General features: G+C 46.8%; 2 protein-coding genes across 8 annotated transcripts; both read right to left on the bottom strand.

The window, feature by feature from the left end:
- Positions 1-3,586: 3,586 nt before the first annotated feature.
- Positions 3,587-8,909, bottom strand: LOC148222105 (nucleolar pre-ribosomal-associated protein 1-like). Of its 4 annotated transcripts, none has more exons than XM_088173393.1 (6): positions 8,533-8,907; positions 6,529-6,635; positions 6,319-6,435; positions 5,542-5,680; positions 4,645-4,838; positions 3,587-4,416 (listed from the first exon to the last, which is right to left on the bottom strand). In XM_088173393.1, exons 2-5 carry the CDS (start codon positions 6,532-6,534, stop codon positions 4,705-4,707), a joined length of 396 nt encoding a protein of 131 aa, XP_088029519.1. In that variant the 5' UTR covers positions 6,535-6,635; positions 8,533-8,907; the 3' UTR covers positions 3,587-4,416; positions 4,645-4,704. The 4 variants fall into 4 exon arrangements, 3 of the variants coding, with proteins under 3 accessions (XP_088029519.1, XP_088029520.1, XP_088029518.1); XM_088173394.1 differs by lacking the exon at positions 8,533-8,907 and adding an exon at positions 7,541-7,673; XR_015806873.1 differs by lacking the exon at positions 6,529-6,635 and having other exon boundaries at positions 8,533-8,909.
- Positions 8,910-13,104: 4,195 nt separating this feature from the next.
- LOC148222104 (nucleolar pre-ribosomal-associated protein 1-like) lies at positions 13,105-18,544 on the bottom strand. 4 transcript variants are annotated; one of them, XM_088173391.1, is made up of 6 exons: positions 18,269-18,409; positions 16,265-16,371; positions 16,055-16,171; positions 15,278-15,416; positions 14,381-14,574; positions 13,105-14,152 (listed from the first exon to the last, which is right to left on the bottom strand). In XM_088173391.1, the coding sequence occupies exons 2-5, from the start codon at positions 16,268-16,270 to the stop codon at positions 14,441-14,443; spliced, it is 396 nt and encodes a 131-aa protein (XP_088029517.1). In that variant the 5' UTR covers positions 16,271-16,371; positions 18,269-18,409; the 3' UTR covers positions 13,105-14,152; positions 14,381-14,440. The 4 variants fall into 4 exon arrangements, 3 of the variants coding, with proteins under 3 accessions (XP_088029517.1, XP_088029516.1, XP_088029515.1); XR_015806872.1 differs by lacking the exon at positions 16,265-16,371 and having other exon boundaries at positions 18,269-18,544; XM_088173390.1 differs by lacking the exon at positions 18,269-18,409 and having other exon boundaries at positions 16,265-16,428.
- Between the last annotated feature and the right edge of the window lie 7,993 nt (positions 18,545-26,537).

Below are 26,537 nucleotides of genomic sequence, written 5' to 3'. Positions count from 1 at the left end.
CGGCAGAAAGGGCGGGAAAAAATCAGGACCCCGGTGTGTAGGCATAAGATGCCTGATTACATCGCCGACGCCGATCCGCTCGCCGCCAATTTTCCCGGACGTGTCAGAGTGTGCCGACAACGGCCGCGCGGTCCTCGGTGCCGCGGGCGTGAGCGCGCCGGCGGGCGCGGGCAGGCGTTTTATGTAAACGCCTATCCGCCGGGGTCCTAGAGAGGCCGCCATCTTGAGCGTGTCGGGACTCTCAAAATGGCGCCTCGGACGGCACCCCGCCTGACCTTCCCAAAATGGCGGCAGAAAGGGCGGGAAAAAATCAGGACCCCGGTGTGTAGGCATAAGATGCCTGATTACATCGCCGACGCCGATCCGCTCGCCGCCAATTTTCCCGGATGTTTCAGAGCGTGCCGACAACGGCCGCGCGGTCCGCGGTGCCGCGGGCGTGAGGGCGCCGGCGGGCGCGGGCAGGCGTTTTATGTAAACGCCTATCCGCCGGGGTCCTAGAGAGGCCGCCATCTTGAGCGCTGCCGCAGGGCTGGGTCCCGGCCCGCGGGCCCTTCCGCCATCCTGAGAGGGGCACGGTGCAGTACCCGCCCGTGTCCACACGGCGGCAGCACTGCCGCCCAACTCAGCCCGGCACTGCCGCCCTGTCAGGGACAGCCAGAGAAGGGAGAGAGTTCCAAGCACCAGAGTCCCCACCCGTCATAAAATCCTCTCAATGAACGCCCCAAAAAAACCCCGACCCAAACTAAAAATGCCCTGCCTCTGACCAAATGAAAAAAAAAACCTTTTATATATAGAAATCATCTATTTTTTAATATTTAATTTATAGTCATAATCTAGACATATTTCATATATTCAATTTAATTGCTATTCTATTTATCATATATACAATATTATTTTATTATTCATTATATACATAGATTTATATTACTAATGGTATTTCTATTTTATCTATATCCATCTATATTTGGAGGTTCATAGTTTTTAATATTATTTCTTTAAAAGCTCTGCCTCTAACCAAATAGAAACAAAAAACTCGATTATTTTAAATTATATTTGAATATATTTTTTTATTTAGTTTTCATATTTATATCTGTAGATTTATATGTCTATATTGTGTATTCTATATTTATATACTATTTAACGTATTTTTTACTAGTATATTAATATACTAGATGCTATTTACATTCTATTATAACATACTATTTAATATAACATATTAAAATCGATAAATTATGTATTTTATATTTATATTTATTTCTATAGATTTATACTTACATATATATATGCATATATAGTTATAATAATTTTATGTCAGTATCTATTTTTGCATATTTGTATATTTTTGCCTATATTATTTATATTATTTATTAAAAACCCTCCTCTAACCAAATAAAAAACAATAAAACATTCCTTTTAAAGTCTAAATATTTATATATTTCTATTTTCATAACAGAATATAATGTAATGTAATATATTTATATATTGGTTTCTTATATTTGCTTCTATATTTTTATTCTTTATCTTTTCTATTTACAGTATCTATAAAAAAACCCTACCTCTATCCAAACACAAACCAATAAAACATTCCTTTTAGACTATATTTAGCTGTTTTTTAAGGTTCTGTTTTTCATGCATTCTACACCCACCCCTCCCTCTCAATGTTCTGGCACCCACCATGACCCCCCCCCCATGCCCGACTCACCTGCTCCTCCAGCGCAGCCCGGCTCCCTCTCCCAGGGACCTTGGGGTGCCCCAAACCACGTCGGAGCCCCCCTCAGCCTTTTTTCCTCACCCCAAAGAAGGCACAGAACGACTCCAACTGCCCTGGACAGCAGCAGGGCACTTGACTGCAACCCCTCCCATGTGTCCATCCCACAGAAAGTGACTCTGCTGACACCAGAAAAGGGAGGGCAACCCCCACAAGGGCTGAAGTTCCTCCCCAGCCCTGCAGACACAGGGGACAAGGGGCAGAAAGGAGGAGGGGCAGCAGAGAAGACAAGGGAAGAAAATTAACATCAAGGTGCACGATGAAATGGAACCCCCCCTAAAAAAAAAAAAAAGAAGAAGAAAAATGAAAACGAAAAATAACCAAAAAACGAAAAGAAACCCCTGGCATGCTGGATGGGCAGCACAAGAGGGAGGGATTAAAAATGAACAGGGACAGTGTCCTGGTTTTGGGCAAATTTGGGGGAAAACCTCCAGAAGGAGCCCCCAGACAGCAAACCCCACGACTCCTCCCCCCCACCCCACCGGGTTCGGGAAGAATTTCCTCGGAGAAGAGTGGGAGAAAAAAACCTCTTTATTTAACAAGCAAGACACTCCCCAGCACAGGGAAAAAAGACAACACCAGCTGACAAAAAACTCTTTCACCGTTCTGAAGGGATGACGAGTTCAGTCTCTCTGGCGAGTGGTCGCCCAGTTATCAGTCTCTGGCGCTTGGGAATGGCTGCTGCAGGTGACAGAGTGTAGACTCCCGGTGTTTCTTGGGGTTTCCCAGGTCCCCGTCCGGAACAGGTTCAGATGGTATCCAGGAGAGGGAGGGGACGGGGTGGAAGAGAAAACAGTCCAGGGAAAAAGTTGGACTGCCTAGCTGAACTAACTAATAAGAAAAAAGCAAGGGCAAAGCGAAGGAAAGAAAAAGAGGCAGAAGCGAGCAAGCAGGCAAGCAAGCAGGCAAGCAAGCAAGCAAGCAAACCGAGCTAAAACCTCTCCTAAACATAGACCATGGGGGAGGTGAGCCGGCTGATAACAAGACAAAACAAAGCTTCACTCTCAGAGTCAGTCCTTGGAAGCACAGGACATAATACCAAACATAATCAGGACACATGATTGGAGATAGAAACACCATAACATCACCCTAGGACAGACAGTGACCGGGACACAAGGATCCCACGGGAAACAACGGCACAGGGAGCACCACAGAGGCACAGAGAAGGACGGAGAAAAGACAGAGAGTGCCAAACACACAGCAAGGACTGAGGGGTACCATGACAAAGAGGGAACCCAGGAGCCAGAGAGGAAGCGAGCACAGCCCGTGCGGGGCGGGCAAAGACGGGCAAGGAGCAGCACAGGCACGGAGACAGAGAGGCACGGCCAGCAGGACAGAGGCTCACCAGGAGAGGGGCACAGGAAGGGAGGAGCACCGGGCAGCGCTCCTTTAGGACAAGAATATTCACACACACAAGCAATTCCCTCATTTGCACCTCATTCTTATTTCACACCCCCCCCCCCCCCCCCCCCCAATAAAAAATTCAGCTCATAGCACAGGCAGCTCTGGCTTTTCCCTGCACAGTATTTCTACCAGGGACCTGGGCACAGCACGCGGTCGCGAGTCACCTGAATCAATCCTGATTTACATTTCAAAGCTTCTCCTTCTGGCACTGCACCTTCTCAGACCCGGGCTGCCATGTTCCACTCCCCTCATGGCCAAATTCAAGAACAACTGTTGCCATTCTGCAGAGAATTCCCAATATGACTCACATGTTATCAGTGGGCAGAAAACTCTTTGGGCTTCAGTTCCACCTCTCACCTGTTCCACGTGGAGGGAGGACAGGCATTTGTCACACATCACAGCAGCAGTGATGGATCAAGGCTTTTTTTTTTTTTTTTTTTTTTTTTGATTGAATAAAAGGGTAAGAAAAAACAAACCAGGTCTCATACAAATGTCTTGAAACACCATTAAAGCTTTTTAAACCCAAGGAGACCATCGTGATTCCTGACTTCAGTCTTCTATTCATACTGGTTTTGGCATCATGAAATCAATCAGAGTCTTTAAAGAAATACTAAATCATCATGACTAAACCCCGGGCTCCTGGTCATTTGCACTTACAGCCCCTTGTAGGAAGCTCTCCAGCCTTTTTTTCCCATCCTACGTTGGACAGAGGATGGCTGTGAACCGCACGCCTCCGCACAAACAGTCCTGCCGGTTCCTCAAAAAGTTTAAAATGCCTGTGATAAAAATGATAGAAAGTAATACTGCCTCTCAGACTGTGCAAGAAATGGGAAGTTGGACTTTCAATGTCCCACTGAGAGATGCCAAATAAAAGCTTCCCCATGAGCTCGCACAGAGTAGTAACATTTCTTGGACGAAACTAAACTAAGATTTTTTTTTGACCAAACAAGATAGGTCTGTATGAGAACAGCTCAGGAGGCTTTCAGGGCTCGCAGTGATGCTGGCAGAGCACAGAACGTTAAAGATGAAGTCTTAACTCCCTGAATTAATGCCCTGTGGTAGCCAAAACTTTTTGCAAAGACACATAAGACTTGCTTCTCCTTGTTTCCGAGTTCCCAAGCCATCCTGTAATTCGTCACCTGCACTAGTGCAGACCAATCTGCCGTGGGCAAGGAACAGATCCGGCTCCTGAGCTCCAAGCCACGTGTCCCCGATGGAAACCCAAGTCAGGAATACAAAAACACCTGTGGAAGAAAGACGAGAGAAAAATCAGAAGACACAGATATTCTTCTATTTCCACACAGAAATACCGAGCCAAGCTGTTTACCTCTGGGACTCTGTTTTCAAACAGCTCCCCAACTCTGTTCCTAGATGGAAAACGTGGAGTGGCTTTGCCCATGCAAAGCCAATGAGCCTCCTCACAAGAAGGAACAAACCAGTTTCCTGCTAAATCAGACACCTGGAAATCTCACCTGTCACATGCTGTCATGGACCAGCAAGAGGGATCAGCATCCAGGCCCACGTGGACTTGTTCATTCCTGGCTTCTAATGCAGCAGGGACAACAGCACTGAAGGGAAATGATCACGTCTTCATTTAAAGAGAACCCAACTTCTTCATCAAAGCCATCACTGTCCTCGATCAGGACATCCACCATATCCAGGACATCTAATAAGTGAAGAAAAACATCAAAGCAAGAATCCAGACTAACAGGAAAAACAACAGAGGTAGAATGCAACACTCCAGAAATACAAGGCATCTTTTTAATTCTTTTTAATAAAAAAAAAATTTTAAAAAAAGTATGAAAGCCACATTTGTCACACAATACAACGTTAAGTGCAACCCCTAAATTACAGCTGAACCTTCACTCTGCCTTTCAATGCTGCTGTCCAGCACGGAGCAGCTGTGGCTGCTCCTGGATCCCTGGATGTGTCCAAAGCCAGGCTGGACACTGGGGCTTGGAGCAGCCCGGGCTACTGAAAGGTGTCCCTGTTCATGGCAGGGCTGGAACTGGATGAGATTTAAGGAGCCTTGCCGGCCAAACCACTCTGGGATTCCATGACTCTGTCAACAGTCCCAGGCAGAAGGGCTAGATTTCCATTTGAGTTCAAAAACGCTGCTGCAAGAGCATGAAGAGAGATTTCAAATACCGTTCAAGTGGCACAACCACGGCAGAAATTACTTTCAGAGGTAAAGCGGCAACTTGGCAATTCCACTTCGACTTCTGATACCAAGAACACGTGGAGAGCTGAATCCTGGAGGGCCCTTACTTAACAGGATTGCCAGAGTTATCCATCCCCAGTTTGCTGATTAGGGCTAGAAAGTGTATCCCCAAGTCATGGAGTTGGGATGTTGACAGGTTACCACATACCATCAATGTGAGAGACGGGGATGCTGATGTTATCAGAGTCCTGTTTAAACAGAGCCACCTGGAGCGTGCTGGCTGCCTGAACCAGGTCTGCTGCCTTGTCAGTGTAGGGACAGGGGTTGGCCACCAGCTTCAGCAGGATCTGTCAGCAAAGGTGGGGAGAAAGGTAAGTGCACCTGCTGGCTGGCAAGTGCAGGGGAACCACACGGTACTGAGAACGACCACGTGCTGAAAGCTGGGCAGCTTTTATGAGGACAACTTCCATAGCACTTCTGCAGGATTCTGTCTACAGTTCCTGCTCTACAGGCCACACTGATGGAAAAACAAAAACCCACCACAACTTGGCACCTAGATTGCGACCACACACCGAGTACCTGGGCAGACCACAGTGGAGGCAAAGCACTGGGCATTCAACATCCTGAAGAGTAAACAGCAAGTGTCACCTTTCCTTGTCAAGGACCACCATCTACTGAGCTCTGATAATGTCGGCACCTAAAGAGGAGATCAAAGCTACCCACACCTACACCACTCTACCCTTACACCAACAATGCTGTAATAACAGCTGATCTTTTTGGATTTCATTTTCCTACAAATCATTTGGCTGCCCTCCCACTGAACACAAGAAGGATGCCACCTCCGTATAAAGAATCCCAAACAAGGCTTTTCTCAGAATTCATTCGCTGGTCTTTGACAGGTTTCTCAACAATAGCAACAAGACCTCCAGTTTCCACTAACACTATTCTTTGCATTTTTTTATCCAGCTGATTTGAACACCGTTACCTTTTCCAAAAACTGAATCACTGCTTCCTTTTGGTCTTCTTTTGTATTATCCAAGTGCTCCAGCCGAATTGAAAGCTCCTTCCACGTGTACTCAAACGCTCCACTGTCACGTAAAACCTGTCCAGGAAACAAAGGAGAAGGTGTGTAAATAAACCTCAAAACACCTAAAATACAAAACCCCGAGGGATGCAGATCTTTTTCTATAGTTACCTTCATGCTTCCTTCTTTTAGGAACGAAAAGAAGAGCAGGTTGATGAGGAGTCGTATCTGCCGCTCTCCTCACCCTCAGTTCAAGAGGCTCACTAGGGGGACTTCAGCTGCATAGTGGACAATAAAAATCCTACTTCTGTAATTTCTGGAAAGCAGGTTATACTGCTTTCAGAGGGCCGTACAGCTTTCTATCATCACAGGCAGTTAAAAAAAAAAGAAAAAAGCACCTTCAAAATAGCCTGTAGGGGAGTTTTAGAAAACTACCGATGAAACAGAGGAAAATCATTGCTAAATTAAACCTGAATCAGGCTACTTGTACTTAAAGCAATCAGGCAGAGGGATGAACAGTCACATAAATGAGCAGTGGGCTGTGACCACAGCAAGGTCCAGAGAGAAGTGCAAGTTGCTGGGGGTGGTGAGGAAGACCAACAAGTCCCACACCCTAGAGACAGGCTTTGACGTGCCTAGAAACTTCCCCCCGCTTTCCTGCTCTCCAAATTCAGGCCCTGACTGCGAGCACCCAAACTCGGTGACCCCGAGCTCCAGCTCTACAAGCAAGAAAGGAGGAGGGAGAAGAGGAAGGAATCCGAGTGACACCAGGGTTCAGCTCCCTCCCCCTAAGGCCCAGCAAGAGAGGAAACCTTGCCCAGCTTCCCGACCCTGGCACCTACGTTGGACGACTGCAATTACACAGGATGAATCTGTGCCTTTGCTCCTCTCCACACATCAAATACAAGGAAGCCATCACAACTCATTTGTTCTACAGTTACTCCGTGTACAACACCAGCAGATCTAAAAATAACTGCTGCTCACATCAATCTGACAGGGGAATTCATTTAAAGCAAGAAAACATGAAGGAAAAAGGATTCATTATAATATAAGCGACTATTTTTGGCAGGGTCTGGAAACAGAAATGCACCTGCAGCTCTCACAAAACCAGGCAGGAACAGAATGTGAAATCCAAAAACGAGCCTTCAGTTACATGGCACTGTGCAGAAAAGTAAGTCCTTACCATCTATTCTTAGCAGCCTTTCTGCTGACGGAACTGCCCCAACTTCCCTGTTCCTGCTTTCCCTTCAGAGAAAATGCAAAGGACTGAAGTGGAAAGTGGACACAGGAACAAGTCAAGCAGTCCATGTTCCCACCTGGCAAAAGAATCCAAAACCATCAGAAAAACGGCACATTTTGAGCAGCTTTCGGTTGAGACATTCATTGCTGGGAGACCAAGTGAACCTGCCTTTAATCCCTTGCAAGGATCAAGGGCCACTAAACCCTAATTCAGTCACTGTAACTGGATTTTTTCTTGGCAGGACAGTCTGGTTGCATTTATTCCTTATTCCTAGGGGTAAATCTCTACCCCTACTTAGGTAACTAAAGGATGTCCTCTTTGAATAAGGTGCTAAAAACAGCAGCCTCTGGTGTCTGGTGGACTTCGAGCTGGCCAGCTTTTTCTCAAAAGTCAAATAACTAATTTAAATATGCAGAGGGGGATGCTAATTTTCAAGACAAAAAGTCCTCCTTGCATCAAAGCTGGTATCAGACAGTAACAGAGAGGACTACTCTGCAGGGCCAGAGGAAACCGGAGAAGACTTATGAAAGGCTAGAGTGCTGAAGTACAGATTAAAGAAACGCTGATAAAAAGTAAAAATCCAAAGCAATATCTTCTTGATCAATGTCAAGACCTTTGCAGGCACCAACTGCACTGATTTATTACAGTATCAGAATTCATTCAGCCTCGGGGGGGTGCGTAAACACGACAGACATTTTCTTTGCTCTTTCATCAACTGCTGCAGTGAAGTCCGTTCACAGCATTGATTTCTGTCAAATATTTCGTTACTAGCCGGTTATCTGACAGCAAATTTCAACAAGAGTCACAGGAAAGGAGACTGGTGACCACACAATCCTGCAGCAAAGGTAACTGCTTCAAGAAAAAATCGTACAATCCTGAAATTTCAGGCCAGTGGGATAGAGTGAATATCCTGATATTTCAATTCCAAAGCTTACCTTAATGGTCTCGGGCTCCGGGGCTTGGAGGGGGGGTCGGTTCGGAAGGGCCGCCTCCGGAGGAGGGGATCCCGGGGGGAGTCAGGGGCCCGGGGAGAGGGGCGAGGCGGAGGGAGAGGAAAAAGAGGAAGATGAGGAGGAGGAAGAAGGGGGAGAGGGTTTGAGAGGAGGGGAAGCCCAAATCCGTGCTGTGTGCGGAGCTCCGACAGCACGCTGCAGCCCGCAGCTCAGTGTGAGCACGGGGCAGAGGAGGCGATTTCTGGGCATTCAATCACCCTGAGGCGGGCCCGGCACCGCCCCTGCAGCACCGTCCCCAGCACAGCTCGGTACCGCTCCGGGATCACCCGGCCCCGCCCCCGGTGCCGCCTGGGACCACTGGGGACCGCCCCTAAAGCACCGCCCCGGCCCCGCCCGGTCCCGTCCCCGGGACCTCCGTGCCCCGCCTCGCCAAGCCCCGGCTCCGCCCCGAGCCTGCCCGGGCTGCGCCGGGACCATCGCTGGCGGCCCCGCCCCTCTTCCCCGGGCCGAAGCGGGCTGAAGGAGATGTCCGCACGATTGGAAACGCCGCCGAAAATCGCACCCGTGGGATCGGTGTCGGCGTCGTGCGCAGGCATCCCACTAGAGCGAGCGGGCTCCTTGCTGTGCCACCCTCCTTTTGCAGCCAGAGTTAGAAGGTCGGGGAGCGACACCCGAGCCGCCATCTTGGGAGAGGCAGGCGCGCAGTACCGCGCTCTGCCCACAGGGTGGCGCTTGGGAGACAGGCAAGGGATGGAATCAAGGAGTGTCCCAATCCTTGAGGAAATCCCCCTGAATGAACGCCCCAAAAAACCCCGACCAGAACTGAGAAACCTTTTCCCGCCATTTTTCATTGATTTTTTTTTCCCCATTTCTCTCAGATTTTTTCCCCAATTTTTCAAGCATTTTTTCCCGCAATTTTCGTGGATTTTTTCCTGATTTTTCCCCATTTCTCACTGATTTTTTCCCCCATTTTCCCCCCATTTCTCACTGGGTTTTTCCCCATTTCTCACTGATTTTCCCCCCATTTTTCATGGATTTTCCCCCCTATTTTTCGTGGATTTTTTCCCCATTTTTCCCCGTCTCTCACAGATTTTTCCCCCCATTTCTCATGGATGTTTCCCCCAATTTTCATGGATATTTCCCGATTTATATATATAAATCATCTATTTTTTAATATTTAATTTATATTCATAATCTATACGTATTTCATATATTCAGTTTAATTGCTATTCTATTTATCATACATACAATATTATTTTATTATTCATTATATACATAGATTTATATTACTAATGTTATTTCTATTTTATCTATATCCATCTATATTTGGAGGTTCATAGTTTTTAATATTATTTCTTTAAAAGCTCTGCCTCTAACCAAATAGAAACAAAAAACTCGATTATTTTAAATTATATTTGAATATATTTTTCTATTTAGTTTTCATATTTATATCTGTAGATTTATATGTCTATATTGTGTATTCTATATTTATATACTATTTAATGTATTTTTACTAGTATATTAATATACTATATGCTATTTACATTCTATTATAAATACTATTTAATATAACATATTAAAATCGATAAATTATTTATATTACATACTACATACCTGTGTGATAAATGTGATTCGTGCTAATTAAGTTGTAACTATATTTACAAAATTGTATTTAGATCAATAGAAGACAATTGTTACAGAGTGAGAAGGGGGAGATGGGTGAGACAGGATAAAAGACATCTTACAGAGGTTGGGAGTCAAAGAAGGAGGTTAGAAGAAAGTCAGATAAGAATAGTCAAAGGACGAAGGTCTGATAAGCGGCATCTAGAAATACAGCTTCAACCTTGAAGCTGTCAAAAATGGAATGATCCCAAGCATGGGACTTAATTAAAGTCATGTTATGGAAAACATCTGCTCAGTCACACAGGGCGCCTGCGCTACCTGCAGGTCACACCTCGGTCACTGATGATGATGATGGGCCTTCACCGGAAATAAGACCCTTAAAAAGATAAGAGACCCCCTAACCCATTAGTAGAGCATGCGCCGTGCAGTATAGTTACGTAGATCTCAGGAATAGAAACTAGGAGGAGCTTTCTAGAAACTTTTGTAGCCTATAGTATATAAGTGGGATTGTTAGCCCGAATGCTTTGATACGTGAGGAATGGGAGCCACTCCCCGTATCCCCGGTCGGAGGGGGGCCCCTCCCCGGTCGGTTTTGCTTATGCTTTATATGAACCTCAATTATACTAAATTACTTACTGCCAAAATTTGTATATTCTTAAATATATACACTTTGATTGTTTCATCTCCAATACTTTAATTGTCATCTCCAATACTTTGATTGTATTCATTTTGTTACTATTAAAAACTTACTATTAAATTTAATCTTGTTGCTTGATAAATTGGGAAAAATAGAACATCATTCATAACACATGTATTTTATATTTATATTTATTTCTATATATTTATACTTACATATATATATGCATATATAGTTATAATAATTTTATGTCAGTATCTATTTTTGCATATTTGTATATTTTTGCCTATATTATTTATATTATTTATTAAAAACCCTCCTCTAACCAAATAAAAAACAATAAAACATTCCTTTTAAAGTCTAAATATTTATATATTTCTATTTTCATAACAGAATATAATGTAATGTAATATATTTATATATTGGTTTCTTATATTTGCTTCTATATTTTTATTCTTTATCTTTTCTATTTACAGTATCTATAAAAAAACCCTACCTCTATCCAAACACAAACCAATAAAACATTCCTTTTAGACTATATTTAGCTGTTTTTTAAGGTTCTGTTTTTCATGCATTCTACACCCACCCCTCCCTCTCAATGTTCTGGCACCCACCATGACCCCCCCCCCATGCCCGACTCACCTGCTCCTCCAGCGCAGCCCGGCTCCCTCTCCCAGGGACCTTGGGGTGCCCCAAACCACGTCGGAGCCCCCCTCAGCCTTTTTTCCTCACCCCAAAGAAGGCACAGAACGACTCCAACTGCCCTGGACAGCAGCAGGGCACTTGACTGCAACCCCTCCCATGTGTCCATCCCACAGAAAGTGACTCTGCTGACACCAGAAAAGGGAGGGCAACCCCCACAAGGGCTGAAGTTCCTCCCCAGCCCTGCAGACACAGGGGACAAGGGGCAGAAAGGAGGAGGGGCAGCAGAGAAGACAAGGGAAGAAAATTAACATCAAGGTGCACGATGAAATGGAACCCCCCCTAAAAAAAAAAAAAAGAAGAAGAAAAATGAAAACGAAAAATAACCAAAAAACGAAAAGAAACCCCTGGCATGCTGGATGGGCAGCACAAGAGGGAGGGATTAAAAATGAACAGGGACAGTGTCCTGGTTTTGGGCAAATTTGGGGGAAAACCTCCAGAAGGAGCCCCCAGACAGCAAACCCCACGACTCCTCCCCCCCACCCCACCGGGTTCGGGAAGAATTTCCTCGGAGAAGAGTGGGAGAAAAAAACCTCTTTATTTAACAAGCAAGACACTCCCCAGCACAGGGAAAAAAGACAACACCAGCTGACAAAAAACTCTTTCACCGTTCTGAAGGGATGACGAGTTCAGTCTCTCTGGCGAGTGGTCGCCCAGTTATCAGTCTCTGGCGCTTGGGAATGGCTGCTGCAGGTGACAGAGTGTAGACTCCCGGTGTTTCTTGGGGTTTCCCAGGTCCCCGTCCGGAACAGGTTCAGATGGTATCCAGGAGAGGGAGGGGACGGGGTGGAAGAGAAAACAGTCCAGGGAAAAAGTTGGACTGCCTAGCTGAACTAACTAATAAGAAAAAAGCAAGGGCAAAGCGAAGGAAAGAAAAAGAGGCAGAAGCGAGCAAGCAGGCAAGCAAGCAGGCAAGCAAGCAAGCAAGCAAACCGAGCTAAAACCTCTCCTAAACATAGACCATGGGGGAGGTGAGCCGGCTGATAACAAGACAAAACAAAGCTTCACTCTCAGAGTCAGTCCTTGGAAGCACAGGACATAATACCAAACATAATCAGGACACATGATTGGAGATAGAAACACCATAACATCACCCTAGGACAGACAGTGACCGGGACACAAGGATCCCACGGGAAACAACGGCACAGGGAGCACCACAGAGGCACAGAGAAGGACGGAGAAAAGACAGAGAGTGCCAAACACACAGCAAGGACTGAGGGGTACCATGACAAAGAGGGAACCCAGGAGCCAGAGAGGAAGCGAGCACAGCCCGTGCGGGGCGGGCAAAGACGGGCAAGGAGCAGCACAGGCACGGAGACAGAGAGGCACGGCCAGCAGGACAGAGGCTCACCAGGAGAGGGGCACAGGAAGGGAGGAGCACCGGGCAGCGCTCCTTTAGGACAAGAATATTCACACACACAAGCAATTCCCTCATTTGCACCTCATTCTTATTTCACCCCCCCCCCCCCCCCCCCCCAATAAAAAATTCAGCTCATAGCACAGGCAGCTCTGGCTTTTCCCTGCACAGTATTTCTACCAGGGACCTGGGCACAGCACGCGGTCGCGAGTCACCTGAATCAATCCTGATTTACATTTCAAAGCTTCTCCTTCTGGCACTGCACCTTCTCAGACCCGGGCTGCCATGTTCCACTCCCCTCATGGCCAAATTCAAGAACAACTGTTGCCATTCTGCAGAGAATTCCCAATATGACTCACATGTTATCAGTGGGCAGAAAACTCTTTGGGCTTCAGTTCCACCTCTCACCTGTTCCACGTGGAGGGAGGACAGGCATTTGTCACACATCACAGCAGCAGTGATGGATCAAGGCTTTTTTTTTTTTTGATTGAATAAAAGGGTAAGAAAAAACAAACCAGGTCTCATACAAATGTCTTGAAACACCATTAAAGCTTTTTAAACCCAAGGAGACCATCGTGATTCCTGACTTCAGTCTTCTATTCATACTGGTTTTGGCATCATGAAATCAATCAGAGTCTTTAAAGAAATACTAAATCATCATGACTAAACCCCGGGCTCCTGGTCATTTGCACTTACAGCCCCTTGTAGGAAGCTCTCCAGCCTTTTTTTCCCATCCTACGTTGGACAGAGGATGGCTGTGAACCGCACGCCTCCGCACAAACAGTCCTGCCGGTTCCTCAAAAAGTTTAAAATGCCTGTGATAAAAATGATAGAAAGTAATACTGCCTCTCAGACTGTGCAAGAAATGGGAAGTTGGACTTTCAATGTCCCACTGAGAGATGCCAAATAAAAGCTTCCCCATGAGCTCGCACAGAGTAGTAACATTTCTTGGACGAAACTAAACTAAGATTTTTTTTTGACCAAACAAGATAGGTCTGTATGAGAACAGCTCAGGAGGCTTTCAGGGCTCGCAGTGATGCTGGCAGAGCACAGAACGTTAAAGATGAAGTCTTAACTCCCTGAATTAATGCCCTGTGGTAGCCAAAACTTTTTGCAAAGACACATAAGACTTGCTTCTCCTTGTTTCCGAGTTCCCAAGCCATCCTGTAATTCGTCACCTGCACTAGTGCAGACCAATCTGCCGTGGGCAAGGAACAGATCCGGCTCCTGAGCTCCAAGCCACGTGTCCCCGATGGAAACCCAAGTCAGGAATACAAAAACACCTGTGGAAGAAAGACGAGAGAAAAATCAGAAGACACAGATATTCTTCTATTTCCACACAGAAATACCGAGCCAAGCTGTTTACCTCTGGGACTCTGTTTTCAAACAGCTCCCCAACTCTGTTCCTAGATGGAAAACGTGGAGTGGCTTTGCCCATGCAAAGCCAATGAGCCTCCTCACAAGAAGGAACAAACCAGTTTCCTGCTAAATCAGACACCTGGAAATCTCACCTGTCACATGCTGTCATGGACCAGCAAGAGGGATCAGCATCCAGGCCCACGTGGACTTGTTCATTCCTGGCTTCTAATGCAGCAGGGACAACAGCACTGAAGGGAAATGATCACGTCTTCATTTAAAGAGAACCCAACTTCTTCATCAAAGCCATCACTGTCCTCGATCAGGACATCCACCATATCCAGGACATCTAATAAGTGAAGAAAAACATCAAAGCAAGAATCCAGACTAACAGGAAAAACAACAGAGGTAGAATGCAACACTCCAGAAATACAAGGCATCTTTTTAATTCTTTTTAATAAAAAAAAAATTTTAAAAAAAGTATGAAAGCCACATTTGTCACACAATACAACGTTAAGTGCAACCCCTAAATTACAGCTGAACCTTCACTCTGCCTTTCAATGCTGCTGTCCAGCACGGAGCAGCTGTGGCTGCTCCTGGATCCCTGGATGTGTCCAAAGCCAGGCTGGACACTGGGGCTTGGAGCAGCCCGGGCTACTGAAAGGTGTCCCTGTTCATGGCAGGGCTGGAACTGGATGAGATTTAAGGAGCCTTGCCGGCCAAACCACTCTGGGATTCCATGACTCTGTCAACAGTCCCAGGCAGAAGGGCTAGATTTCCATTTGAGTTCAAAAACGCTGCTGCAAGAGCATGAAGAGAGATTTCAAATACCGTTCAAGTGGCACAACCACGGCAGAAATTACTTTCAGAGGTAAAGCGGCAACTTGGCAATTCCACTTCGACTTCTGATACCAAGAACACGTGGAGAGCTGAATCCTGGAGGGCCCTTACTTAACAGGATTGCCAGAGTTATCCATCCCCAGTTTGCTGATTAGGGCTAGAAAGTGTATCCCCAAGTCATGGAGTTGGGATGTTGACAGGTTACCACATACCATCAATGTGAGAGACGGGGATGCTGATGTTATCAGAGTCCTGTTTAAACAGAGCCACCTGGAGCGTGCTGGCTGCCTGAACCAGGTCTGCTGCCTTGTCAGTGTAGGGACAGGGGTTGGCCACCAGCTTCAGCAGGATCTGTCAGCAAAGGTGGGGAGAAAGGTAAGTGCACCTGCTGGCTGGCAAGTGCAGGGGAACCACACGGTACTGAGAACGACCACGTGCTGAAAGCTGGGCAGCTTTTATGAGGACAACTTCCATAGCACTTCTGCAGGATTCTGTCTACAGTTCCTGCTCTACAGGCCACACTGATGGAAAAACAAAAACCCACCACAACTTGGCACCTAGATTGCGACCACACACCGAGTACCTGGGCAGACCACAGTGGAGGCAAAGCACTGGGCATTCAACATCCTGAAGAGTAAACAGCAAGTGTCACCTTTCCTTGTCAAGGACCACCATCTACTGAGCTCTGATAATGTCGGCACCTAAAGAGGAGATCAAAGCTACCCACACCTACACCACTCTACCCTTACACCAACAATGCTGTAATAACAGCTGATCTTTTTGGATTTCATTTTCCTACAAATCATTTGGCTGCCCTCCCACTGAACACAAGAAGGATGCCACCTCCGTATAAAGAATCCCAAACAAGGCTTTTCTCAGAATTCATTCGCTGGTCTTTGACAGGTTTCTCAACAATAGCAACAAGACCTCCAGTTTCCACTAACACTATTCTTTGCATTTTTTTATCCAGCTGATTTGAACACCGTTACCTTTTCCAAAAACTGAATCACTGCTTCCTTTTGGTCTTCTTTTGTATTATCCAAGTGCTCCAGCCGAATTGAAAGCTCCTTCCACGTGTACTCAAACGCTCCACTGTCACGTAAAACCTGTCCAGGAAACAAAGGAGAAGGTGTGTAAATAAACCTCAAAACACCTAAAATACAAAACCCCGAGGGATGCAGATCTTTTTCTATAGTTACCTTCATGCTTCCTTCTTTTAGGAACGAAAAGAAGAGCAGGTTGATGAGGAGTCGTATCTGCCGCTCTCCTCACCCTCAGTTCAAGAGGCTCACTAGGGGGACTTCAGCTGCATAGTGGACAATAAAAATCCTACTTCTGTAATTTCTGGAAAGCAGGTTATACTGCTTTCAGAGGGCCGTACAGCTTTCTATCATCACAGGCAGTTAAAAAAAAAAGAAAAAAGCACCTTCAAAATAGCCTGTAGGGGAGTTTTAGAAAACTACCGATGAAACAGAGGAAAATCATTGCTAAATTAAACCTGAATCAGGCTACTTGTACTTAAAGCAATCAGGCAGAGGGATGAACAGTCACATAAATGAGCAGTGGGCTGTGACCACAGCAAGGTCCAGAGAGAAGTGCAAGTTGCTGGGGGTGGTGAGGAAGACCAACAAGTCCCACACCCTAGAGACAGGCTTTGACGTGCCTAGAAACTTCCCCCCGCTTTCCTGCTCTCCAAATTCAGGCCCTGACTGCGAGCACCCAAACTCGGTGACCCCGAGCTCCAGCTCTACAAGCAAGAAAGGAGGAGGGAGAAGAGGAAGGAATCCGAGTGACACCAGGGTTCAGCTCCCTCCCCCTAAGGCCCAGCAAGAGAGGAAACCTTGCCCAGCTTCCCGACCCTGGCACCTACGTTGGACGACTGCAATTACACAGGATGAATCTGTGCCTTTGCTCCTCTCCACACATCAAATACAAGGAAGCCATCACAACTCATTTGTTCTACAGTTACTCCGTGTACAACACCAGCAGATCTAAAAATAACTGCTGCTCACATCAATCTGACAGGGTAATTCTTTTAAAGCAAGAAAACATGAAGGAAAAAGGATTCATTATAATATAAGCGACTATTTTTGGCAGGGTCTGGAAACAGAAATGCACCTGCAGCTCTCACAAAACCAGGCAGGAACAGAATGTGAAATCCAAAAACGAGCCTTCAGTTACATGGCACTGTGCAGAAAAGTAAGTCCTTACCATCTATTCTTAGCAGCCTTTCTGCTGACGGAACTGCCCCAACTTCCCTGTTCCTGCTTTCCCTTCAGAGAAAATGCAAAGGACTGAAGTGGAAAGTGGACAGAGGAACAAGTCAAGCAGTCCATGTTCCCACCTGGCAAAAGAATCCAAAACCATCAGAAAAACGGCACATTTTGAGCAGCTTTCGGTTGAGACATTCATTGCTAGGAGACCAAGTGAACCTGCCTTTAATCCCTTGCAAGGATCAAGGGCCACTAAACCCTAATTCAGTCACTGTAACTGGATTTTTTCTTGGCAGGACAGTCTGGTTGCATTTATTCCTTATTCCTAGGGGTAAATCTCTACCCCTACTTAGGTAACTAAAGGATGTCCTCTTTGAATAAGGTGCTAAAAACAGCAGCCTCTGGTGTCTGGTGGACTTCGAGCTGGCCAGCTTTTTCTCAAAAGTCAAATAACTAATTTAAATATGCAGAGGGGGATGCTAATTTTCAAGACAAAAAGTCCTCCTTGCATCAAAGCTGGTATCAGACAATAACAGAGAGGACTACTCTGCAGGGCCAGAGGAAACCGGAGAAGACTTATGAAAGGCTAGAGTGCTGAAGTACAGATTAAAGAAACGCTGATAAAAAGTAAAAATCCAAAGCAATATCTTCTTGATCAATGTCAAGACCTTTGCAGGCACCAACTGCACTGATTTATTACAGTATCAGAATTCATTCAGCCTCGGGGGGGTGCGTAAACACGACAGACATTTTCTTTGCTCTTTCATCAACTGCTGCAGTGAAGTCCGTTCACAGCATTGATTTCTGTCAAATATTTCGTTACTAGCCGGTTATCTGACAGCAAATTTCAACAAGAGTCACAGGAAAGGAGACTGGTGACCACACAATCCTGCAGCAAAGGTAACTGCTTCAAGAAAAAATCGTACAATCCTGAAATTTCAGGCCAGTGGGATAGAGTGAATATCCTGATATTTCAATTCCAAAGCTTACCTTAATGGTCTCGGGCTCCGGGGCTTGGAGGGGGGGTCGGTTCGGAAGGGCCGCCTCCGGAGGAGGGGATCCCGGGGGGAGTCAGGGGCCCGGGGAGGGGGGCGAGGCGGAGGGAGAGGAAAAAGAGGAAGATGAGGAGGAGGAAGAAGGGGGAGAGGGTTTGAGAGGAGGGGAAGCCCAAATCCGTGCTGTGTGCGGAGCTCCGACAGCACGCTGCAGCCCGCAGCTCAGTGTGAGCACGGGGCAGAGGAGGCGATTTCTGGGCATTCAATCACCCTGAGGCGGGCCCGGCACCGCCCCTGCAGCACCGTCCCCAGCACAGCTCGGTACCGCTCCGGGATCACCCGGCCCCGCCCCCGGTGCCGCCTGGGACCACTGGGGACCGCCCCTAAAGCACCGCCCCGGCCCCGCCCGGTCCCGTCCCCGGGACCTCCGTGCCCCGCCTCGCCAAGCCCCGGCTCCGCCCCGAGCCTGCCCGGGCTGCGCCGGGACCATCGCTGGCGGCCCCGCCCCTCTTCCCCGGGCCGAAGCGGGCTGAAGGAGATGTCCGCACGATTGGAAACGCCGCCGAAAATCGCACCCGTGGGATCGGTGTCGGCGTCGTGCGCAGGCATCCCACTAGAGCGAGCGGGCTCCTTGCTGTGCCACCCTCCTTTTGCAGCCAGAGTTAGAAGGTCGGGGAGCGACACCCGAGCCGCCATCTTGGGAGAGGCAGGCGCGCAGTACCGCGCTCTGCCCACAGGGTGGCGCTTGGGAGACAGGCAAGGGATGGAATCAAGGAGTGTCCCAATCCTTGAGGAAATCCCCCTGAATGAACGCCCCAAAAAACCCCGACCAGAACTGACAAACCTCCTGCCTCTGTATGAGTGCAAAGGGTGTGCAAGGAGTGTGCAAATAGCGTGCATTAGCAATCGATCGGCAGGCATTGGCAATCGACCGCCGATCTAATCGATCGGCAGGCATTGGCAATCGATCGCCGAGCTAATCGATCGGCAGGCATTGGCAATCGATCGCCGATCTAATCGATCGGCAGGCTTTAGCAATCGATCGCCGATCTAATCGATCGGCAGGCTTTAGCAATCGATCGCCGATCTAATCGATCGGCAGGCGCGATCAATCGATCGCCGATCTAATCGATCGGCAGGCGCGATCAATCGATCGCCGATATAATCGATCAGCAGGCATTAGCAATCGAACGCCGATATAATCGATCGGCAGGCGCGATCAATCGATCGCCGATCTAATCCATAGGCACGCATTAGCTATCGATCGCCGATCTGATTTTTCCCGCCATTTTTCATGGATTTTTTCCCCCATTTCTTACTGATTTTTCCCCAATTTTTCATGCATTTTTTCCCGCAATTTTCGTGGATTTTTTCCCATATTTTCCCCATTTCTCACTGATTTTTTCCCCCCATTTCTCAATGATTTGTTTCCCCAATTTATCAAAGATTTTTATTCCCCATTTCACCATGATGTTTCCCCCATTTCTCACTGATTTTTTCCCCCATTTCTCACTGATTTTTCCCCCATTTCTCACTGATTTTTTCCCCCACTTTTCCCCCGTTTCTCACTGATTTATTCCCCCATTTTTCATGGATTTTTTTTTCCCCCATTTCTCACTGATTTTTTTCCCCATTTTTCAAAGATTCCCCCCCCGTTTTTCACTGATTTTTCTCCATTTCTCACTGATTTTCCCACCATTTTTCATGTGGTTTTTTTCCATTTCTCACTGATGTTTTACCCCATTCTTATTACCATTCTCATAGCTCTATTTTATATTTATACATATTCTTATATTTGCATTATTTCTGTTATACACTAGATTTTTCATAGATATTTGCTACTTATATTTCATTATATTTTACATGTATACCAATCTATTTCTATTTTTTATATTTTATTTTTATATTAGCTATAAAAACCGTGCCTCTACCCAAATAAAAAGCATTTAAACATTCCTTTTAGACTAGATTTAGGTATTTTTTATGGTTCTGTTTTTCATGCATTCTACACCCACCCCTCCCTCTCAATGTTCTGGCACCCAGCATGACCCCCCCCCCATGCCCGACTCACCTGCTCCTCCAGCGCAGCCCGGCTCCCTTTCCCAGGGACCTTGGGGTGCCCCAAACCACGTCGGAGCCCCCAGTCTCCACACCCTCCCCCTCCGTAGGGAACGGGAATGGGATGGGGAGCACACAGGACAAGAAAGGAACACAAAAGACACACTGGACAGAGAGAAGAAAAGGGCTGGAAGCTGGATATGAGGATGAAAGTGGAGCAGCAACAAACCTCAGGACTCTTGACTAGAGAGTGTGGCTGCTGAACGTCTCAAAAAAAACCCCCAGCTCCAACACAACATGCTGTGCTCACGGCTCGGCCTGGGACTCATCAGTGAACATCTCTCTCTTGCCAGGGCCATAAAGCCCCCGAGAAAACACGAGGTGAGGTTGATGTGCTCCGGCTTTGCTCCTGCTCAGCCCTAACCCCAGCCCCTGCTGCCAGTGAGCACCCTGATCTCTGAACCTCTTCTCAGCTTGTTTGTACGCTTCCAAATTCCTTCCTCTTTCTTCAAGCTTCATCTGTTTCCTGGCATTGGGAGAATGACAAGTGTTTAGCACAGCGCAATGAATACAACAGTCTCATTTTCAGAAGACACAACTGAACGAGAACCGACAGCAGCACTGCTTCGAGACAATCTGGGCACACGTTTCCCTTCCAGCAATCTGAGTGTTCTTTTGTGTCACGCCTGAAATTCTGAAAATGGTTTTTTGAGAAAAATTATCCATAACTAGAAAACAATCAAACCAAATAAATAGAACCCCTATGATATAATAACAGCCCATATACTACAACACTCCAATTCTAATATTAATAAGAAAACAGAAATTAGCTACACAGCATTACCTCAAACAAACACTACATACTGGCAAGAATCAAAGCCACCACAAAATAATTCAAAAACTACCCTATGCCTTATGTTACAGGCTAGAACGCCATCGGCAAACCTTATCAAGGTATCCTTTAAAAACAACGCCCCACCAAAAACAAAAACAACACAAAACGCCATTCAAGAACTCCCTTATCAACACCTGAATGAAAAAACATGGCATTAGATAAATAGACCATAGCCCTTATCATACACCATCTACAAACAAAATAAAGCTATACCATACATCCTCGAAAACCACCTTCAAAGCACGACATTAGAAAAAAAAACTTTCCAGAATTAAAAGCTGTATCTAACAAAAGCCGTCTGATAAAATTAACAACCAAGCCCCCACCATCAGAGCTGCCCCTACTAAACTCCCCATCGTACATATGAAAAATCAGTTTTAAAAACCTACTTCAATTCAATCTGCGTCAAATACAAAACCATCCAGAAAGTTACCTTCACTCAAAAACAAAAGCGCACGTAGTAAATAACATTAAAAAATAAATCAGCACACTACACACCACAAGCATGAAATATTGAATTAAAACCAAAAATACCCCTATTCATTAAAGAGCCCAGCCGCAAGCTATATTTAACTATAACTTCGTGCAAACGTACACATATCATTAAAATAGATTTCTTTCAGAATACAACTGATGATCTAAAATAGTAAAATGTCCGAGAACGATATTATAATAGGATATCCTCGATCATCCTCCCGCAAATTCTCTCCACTGTATTGTCCGACACACACCAGAAAAAAAATCCAGTTTTTACTTTTTTCAGCTAACTTCTCATTTATTAGCTGAGAGGAATGTTGAATTTGTCTTTACAAATGAGCTGTGGATCAGCCTGTAGATAAGGCTAGCACTGAGAGATAAAAGAAACAATGGGATGGATTCCACTGATTGATGAATGGAAAGAGATATTTGCCTTTACAAACAAACTGCAGGGCTGCTGATAAATGAAATTGGATATCGAAAGATGAAAGAAGCAACGGGGGGAAACTATGAATTCTATAAGAATTAAAAATTAAAAGGGAGGGTTATACATTAGAGGGGAATTTCAGGTATCAGGCGTTCCGGGAAGTCTGTGCCTCTCAAGTACCTCAGCCAATGGGAAAAGAGAGAGGGAAATGCGGCCGGGAAAATAGGATAAAAAGGAGGCTGCGTCCTCCAAAAATTTGAGAGATCCCAGGGGAATGTCCCATGGCCTCTCCCTTTATTCGAATAAAGCAAAAAGGACTCCTCTGTTTCCTTTTTGGACATAAACCGCTGGTGTTTGTGGATTAATTTTCCTGACATTTAGCAACATCTTGTTAAAAAAAAAAAAAAAAAAAAGTGATCCAGAAGAGGGCAACATTGACAGCCATTCCAAGACAGGATGAACAAATGCTTTCACATTGACAGAGGATGCTGCGATGTTCTGAGAACAGAAGATAGAATAAAATAAAGGAAGGTGATGTTACAAGACAGAAAAGGGTAAAATAAAAGGAGTACCTGAGACTGGGGGGCGGGGGGGAAGAAAATGGGGAAATATCAATTGCTACACACTAGGTACAAATGCTTTTTACAAGTAATTTATGAGAAGCAAGCTAAAAGCGTCTTACTGCTGCTAGTGATATCATGCTCCAAGCTCTGCTAATAATTCCTATTTCTAGCAATAGTTAAATTGAACTCACTACATTCCAACTATTTTTCTGCTTGTTTAGATGGCAGATCCGTTTGGAACACACCTTAGTATAGCAAATTCTATGCCCAGGTAGGGACCTCTCAGTTCTTCCATAAAACATTTTCTTCTGCATTATGGCAAGCCTTTGTTTTAGCTTGACAGCTTTCTTGAAACTTCAATTTACGCATGTGTCCAAAGACATTTGCAATTCCAGAAATTGGTAGGCACATAATATGGAAAGTAAATAACATTCTCGAGAGGGAGTTGCTTTGTTACTGAGGGGATGAAAAGCAAGGCTAGAGCTAGTAGAACTACCCAAGAAATTGGACTTAATGCAGCTTTTACAAGGCTCAAAGTAACCATACCGAGATGTTTGAGCTAAAAGCCCCAGTTACCAGACTTACAGGCCTAATAGTTATCACCACACCACATTCCCTGGTTGCAGTGTTTTTAACAGCAGTGCAGAACGCTACTGAAAATTATTTTTAGGTTGAATTGTTCTCTCCCCTCACTGCCTGTGTAGCTGTTAGAGGCTTCCAGGAGGCTGGGGAAGCAGACTGCTGGTTTCACTTCCAGACACGTCACTTCCATGGTCTGCTGGAGGGCACTTTGAAGCCCGTGTCCTTTTCTTGCTCTATTGTATCTGACAACTTTCCTCCCCCACGTCTGTTTTTTAGCGGGCAGCATTTTTGGAGGGCCAGTCAAAGACCTCAGGCTCCGAGAGAATTCATCTGCTTTGCTCTGTTTATGTGTGCAACAGATGGGAGCAGCAACTAAGTCAAGTAGTAACTTCTGAGCTGCCCAGTTATCAGTAAACCAAAATATTCTTTTGTGACTCTCACCAGACGAACATATCATCCTATCCGAGTCACACACTGCCCCTCTGGCATTTTCCAGTCAGACAAAGAATTCCTGGCCCCTTCCTTGCATGAACCTCAGCTCTCCACCTTGTTCCAGAAAGAGTTCTAGATCCAAGGCCCAGTGAGCCAGCTACCCTTTGCTGCCCTGAGCAGTATGGAAACAGCCAAGCCCCAGCCCTGCAGCCCTGCCTAACTCGCCTTTGCCTCCCAAACCTGAACCTTTTCCTTGGCTGTGGCATCCTCACTCATGCAATCCTGAAGACAAAAATCTGATTTGGCAGGTGAGGCCGTTTCTAACGCAAAAGCTTCACCAAGGTTTCTCTTCCAACTTCAGCCTTAAACAGTCCTGTCCTCCTCAGACAGCCCCCACCTCCAGCCTTTAGCTGTAAATACTTACTGTTTTATAGCTAATGCTTGCCACCCCTCAAAATTAAGTCTTTTGATATGCATTTACATCCCTCCCTAACCATGTCCTCATCACCCTTCCCAAACTCAGCCTCATCTCCAGGCCTAGAACCTCTCCCTAGGTGAGGGACTGTCCTCGGGTAGGAGTGCTGACAGACCTGTGCATGAGCCCAGCTGCATAGCCCGTGCTAATCCCAGCCCAGCTCTAGCCTTTAAACCCACTGGGGCTTTGGTACTGGAGGCCCAGTTACAGTAACCCCTGTGGCCGTTCCGCTTCCAGGCCATCTGTGAGTTGTGATCCCCCACCCTACACCACTTTGGTGAGAAATGCATTCCTTTCTTACAATAAAGTTTTCATTTTATGTCTAAATTCAAGCATTCCGAGAAAACATGTAGCAATTCTATCAAGACAGACATGACAGGCACCAACATTAGTCTTTCATTACACACTTTTCATGCCTTCTCTCCACAGATTTCTTTGAGGCAACTCTGACTCCTTTTCTCACAGGCAGCTCCACACAGCACCGACTCCTCCTCTCCTCTGTACGACTGGCTAAACCCCAGCCTGTCCCTTCCCCAGCCACCTGAGCCTGTCTGTCCCACACACAGCATCCTCTCACCTTGTCCATCCCTTGCACGGCCACGTGTCCCTTCCTCCTCGCAGCACAGCCAGCAGGCTCCAGCCCACACTGCAGCAGGCTCTGCACCTCCAGCTGGAGCTGTGCTTAGTGAAACTGGCAGCCAGCTGACCCACGCTTTTATAACAACCAGCCTCACTGGGCAGGCAAGGCTGTTTCCACTCCTTGCTAATCAGTACAGCTGTAACTCGTTGGCAACTAGTGCCTTCTGCACTATCCTTACAAACTATTCTCCTACAGAAATGGACCGGAATTCCGGGGGGATTTTCCGGGGATTCCGGGGGGATTTTCTCGGGAATTCCGGGGGGATTTTGTCGGGGATTCCGGGGGGAATTTCTGGGGGATTCCGGGGGGATTTTATCGGGGATTCCTGGGGGATATTCCCGGGGATTCCGGGGGGATTTTATCGGGGATTCTGGGCATATTTTCTCGCGGATTCCGGGGGGATTTTCTCAGGGATTCCGGGGAGATTTTATCGGGGATTCCGGGGGGATTTTTCCCGGGAAATCCGGGGGGATTTTCCCCGCGATTCCAGGGGGATTTTCCAGGGGATTCCGGGCATATTTTCTCGGGGATTCCTGGGGGATTTTCCAAGGGATTCCATGGGGATTATCCAGGGGATTCCAGGGGGATTTTATCGGGGATACCTGGGGGATTTTCCAGGGGATTCCTGGGGGATTTTCCCGGGGATTCCGGGGGGATTTTCACGGGGATTCCGGGGGGATTTTCACTGGGATTCCGGGGCGATTTTCTCAGGGAATTCCGGGGGATTTTCTCGGGAATTCCGGGAGGATTTTCAGGAGTATTCCGGGGGGATTTTCCCGAGTATTCCGGGGGGATTTTTTCGGGGAGTCCGGGGGGATTTTCACTGGGATTCCGGGGGGATTATCCCGGGGAATTCCGGGGGGATTTTCTCCGGGATTCCGGGGGGATTTTCCAGGGGTTTCAGCGAGGAATTTCCCGGGGAATTTCCGGTGGATTTTCCAGGGGTTTCCGGGTGGATTTTCTCGGGGATTCCGGGGGATTTTCCCGAGTATTCCGGGGGGAATTTTTCGGGGAGTCCGGAGGGATTTTCCCGGGGTATCCGGGGTGATTTTACGAGGAATTCCGGGGGGATTTTCCCGAGTGTTCCGGGGGGATTTCCTCGGGGATTACGGGATGATTTTCTCGGGCAATTCCGGGGGATATTCTCGGGTATTCCGGGGCCATTATCTCGGTGATTCCGGGGAGATTTTCTCGGGGATTCCGAGATTATTTTCCCGGGGAATTCATGGGGATTTTCCCGGGGAGTCCGGGGGGATATTCGCGGGGATTCCGGGGGATTTTCTCGGAGATTCCGGGGGGATTTTCATGGGGATTCCGGGGTATTTTCTCCTGGATTCCGGGGAATTTTCCGTGGATTCCTGGGGGATTTTGCCGAGTATTTCGGGAGAATTTTCTCGGGGATTCCGGGGGGATTTTCCCGGGAAATTCCGGGGGATTTTCTCGGGGATTCCGGGGGGATTTTCCCGAGTATTCCGGGGGGATTTTTTCGGGAAGTCCGGAGGGATTTCCCGGGGATTCCAGGGGGATTTTACGAGGAATTCCGGGGGATTTTCCCGGGGATTCCGGGGGGATATTCCCGGGGAATTCCGGGGGATTATCCCGGGGATTCCGGGGGGATTTTCTCGTCGATACCGGGGGGATATTCTCGGGGATTCCGGGATGATTTTCCCGGGGAATTCCAGGGGATTATTCCGGGGATTCCGGGGGGGATTTTC

This window comes from Sturnus vulgaris, chromosome 14 (genome assembly GCF_052056855.1).
Source record: "Sturnus vulgaris isolate bStuVul1 chromosome 14, bStuVul1.hap1, whole genome shotgun sequence".
Taxonomy (NCBI): domain Eukaryota; kingdom Metazoa; phylum Chordata; class Aves; order Passeriformes; family Sturnidae; genus Sturnus; species Sturnus vulgaris.
This window is presented reverse-complemented; position numbering and strand designations above follow the sequence as displayed.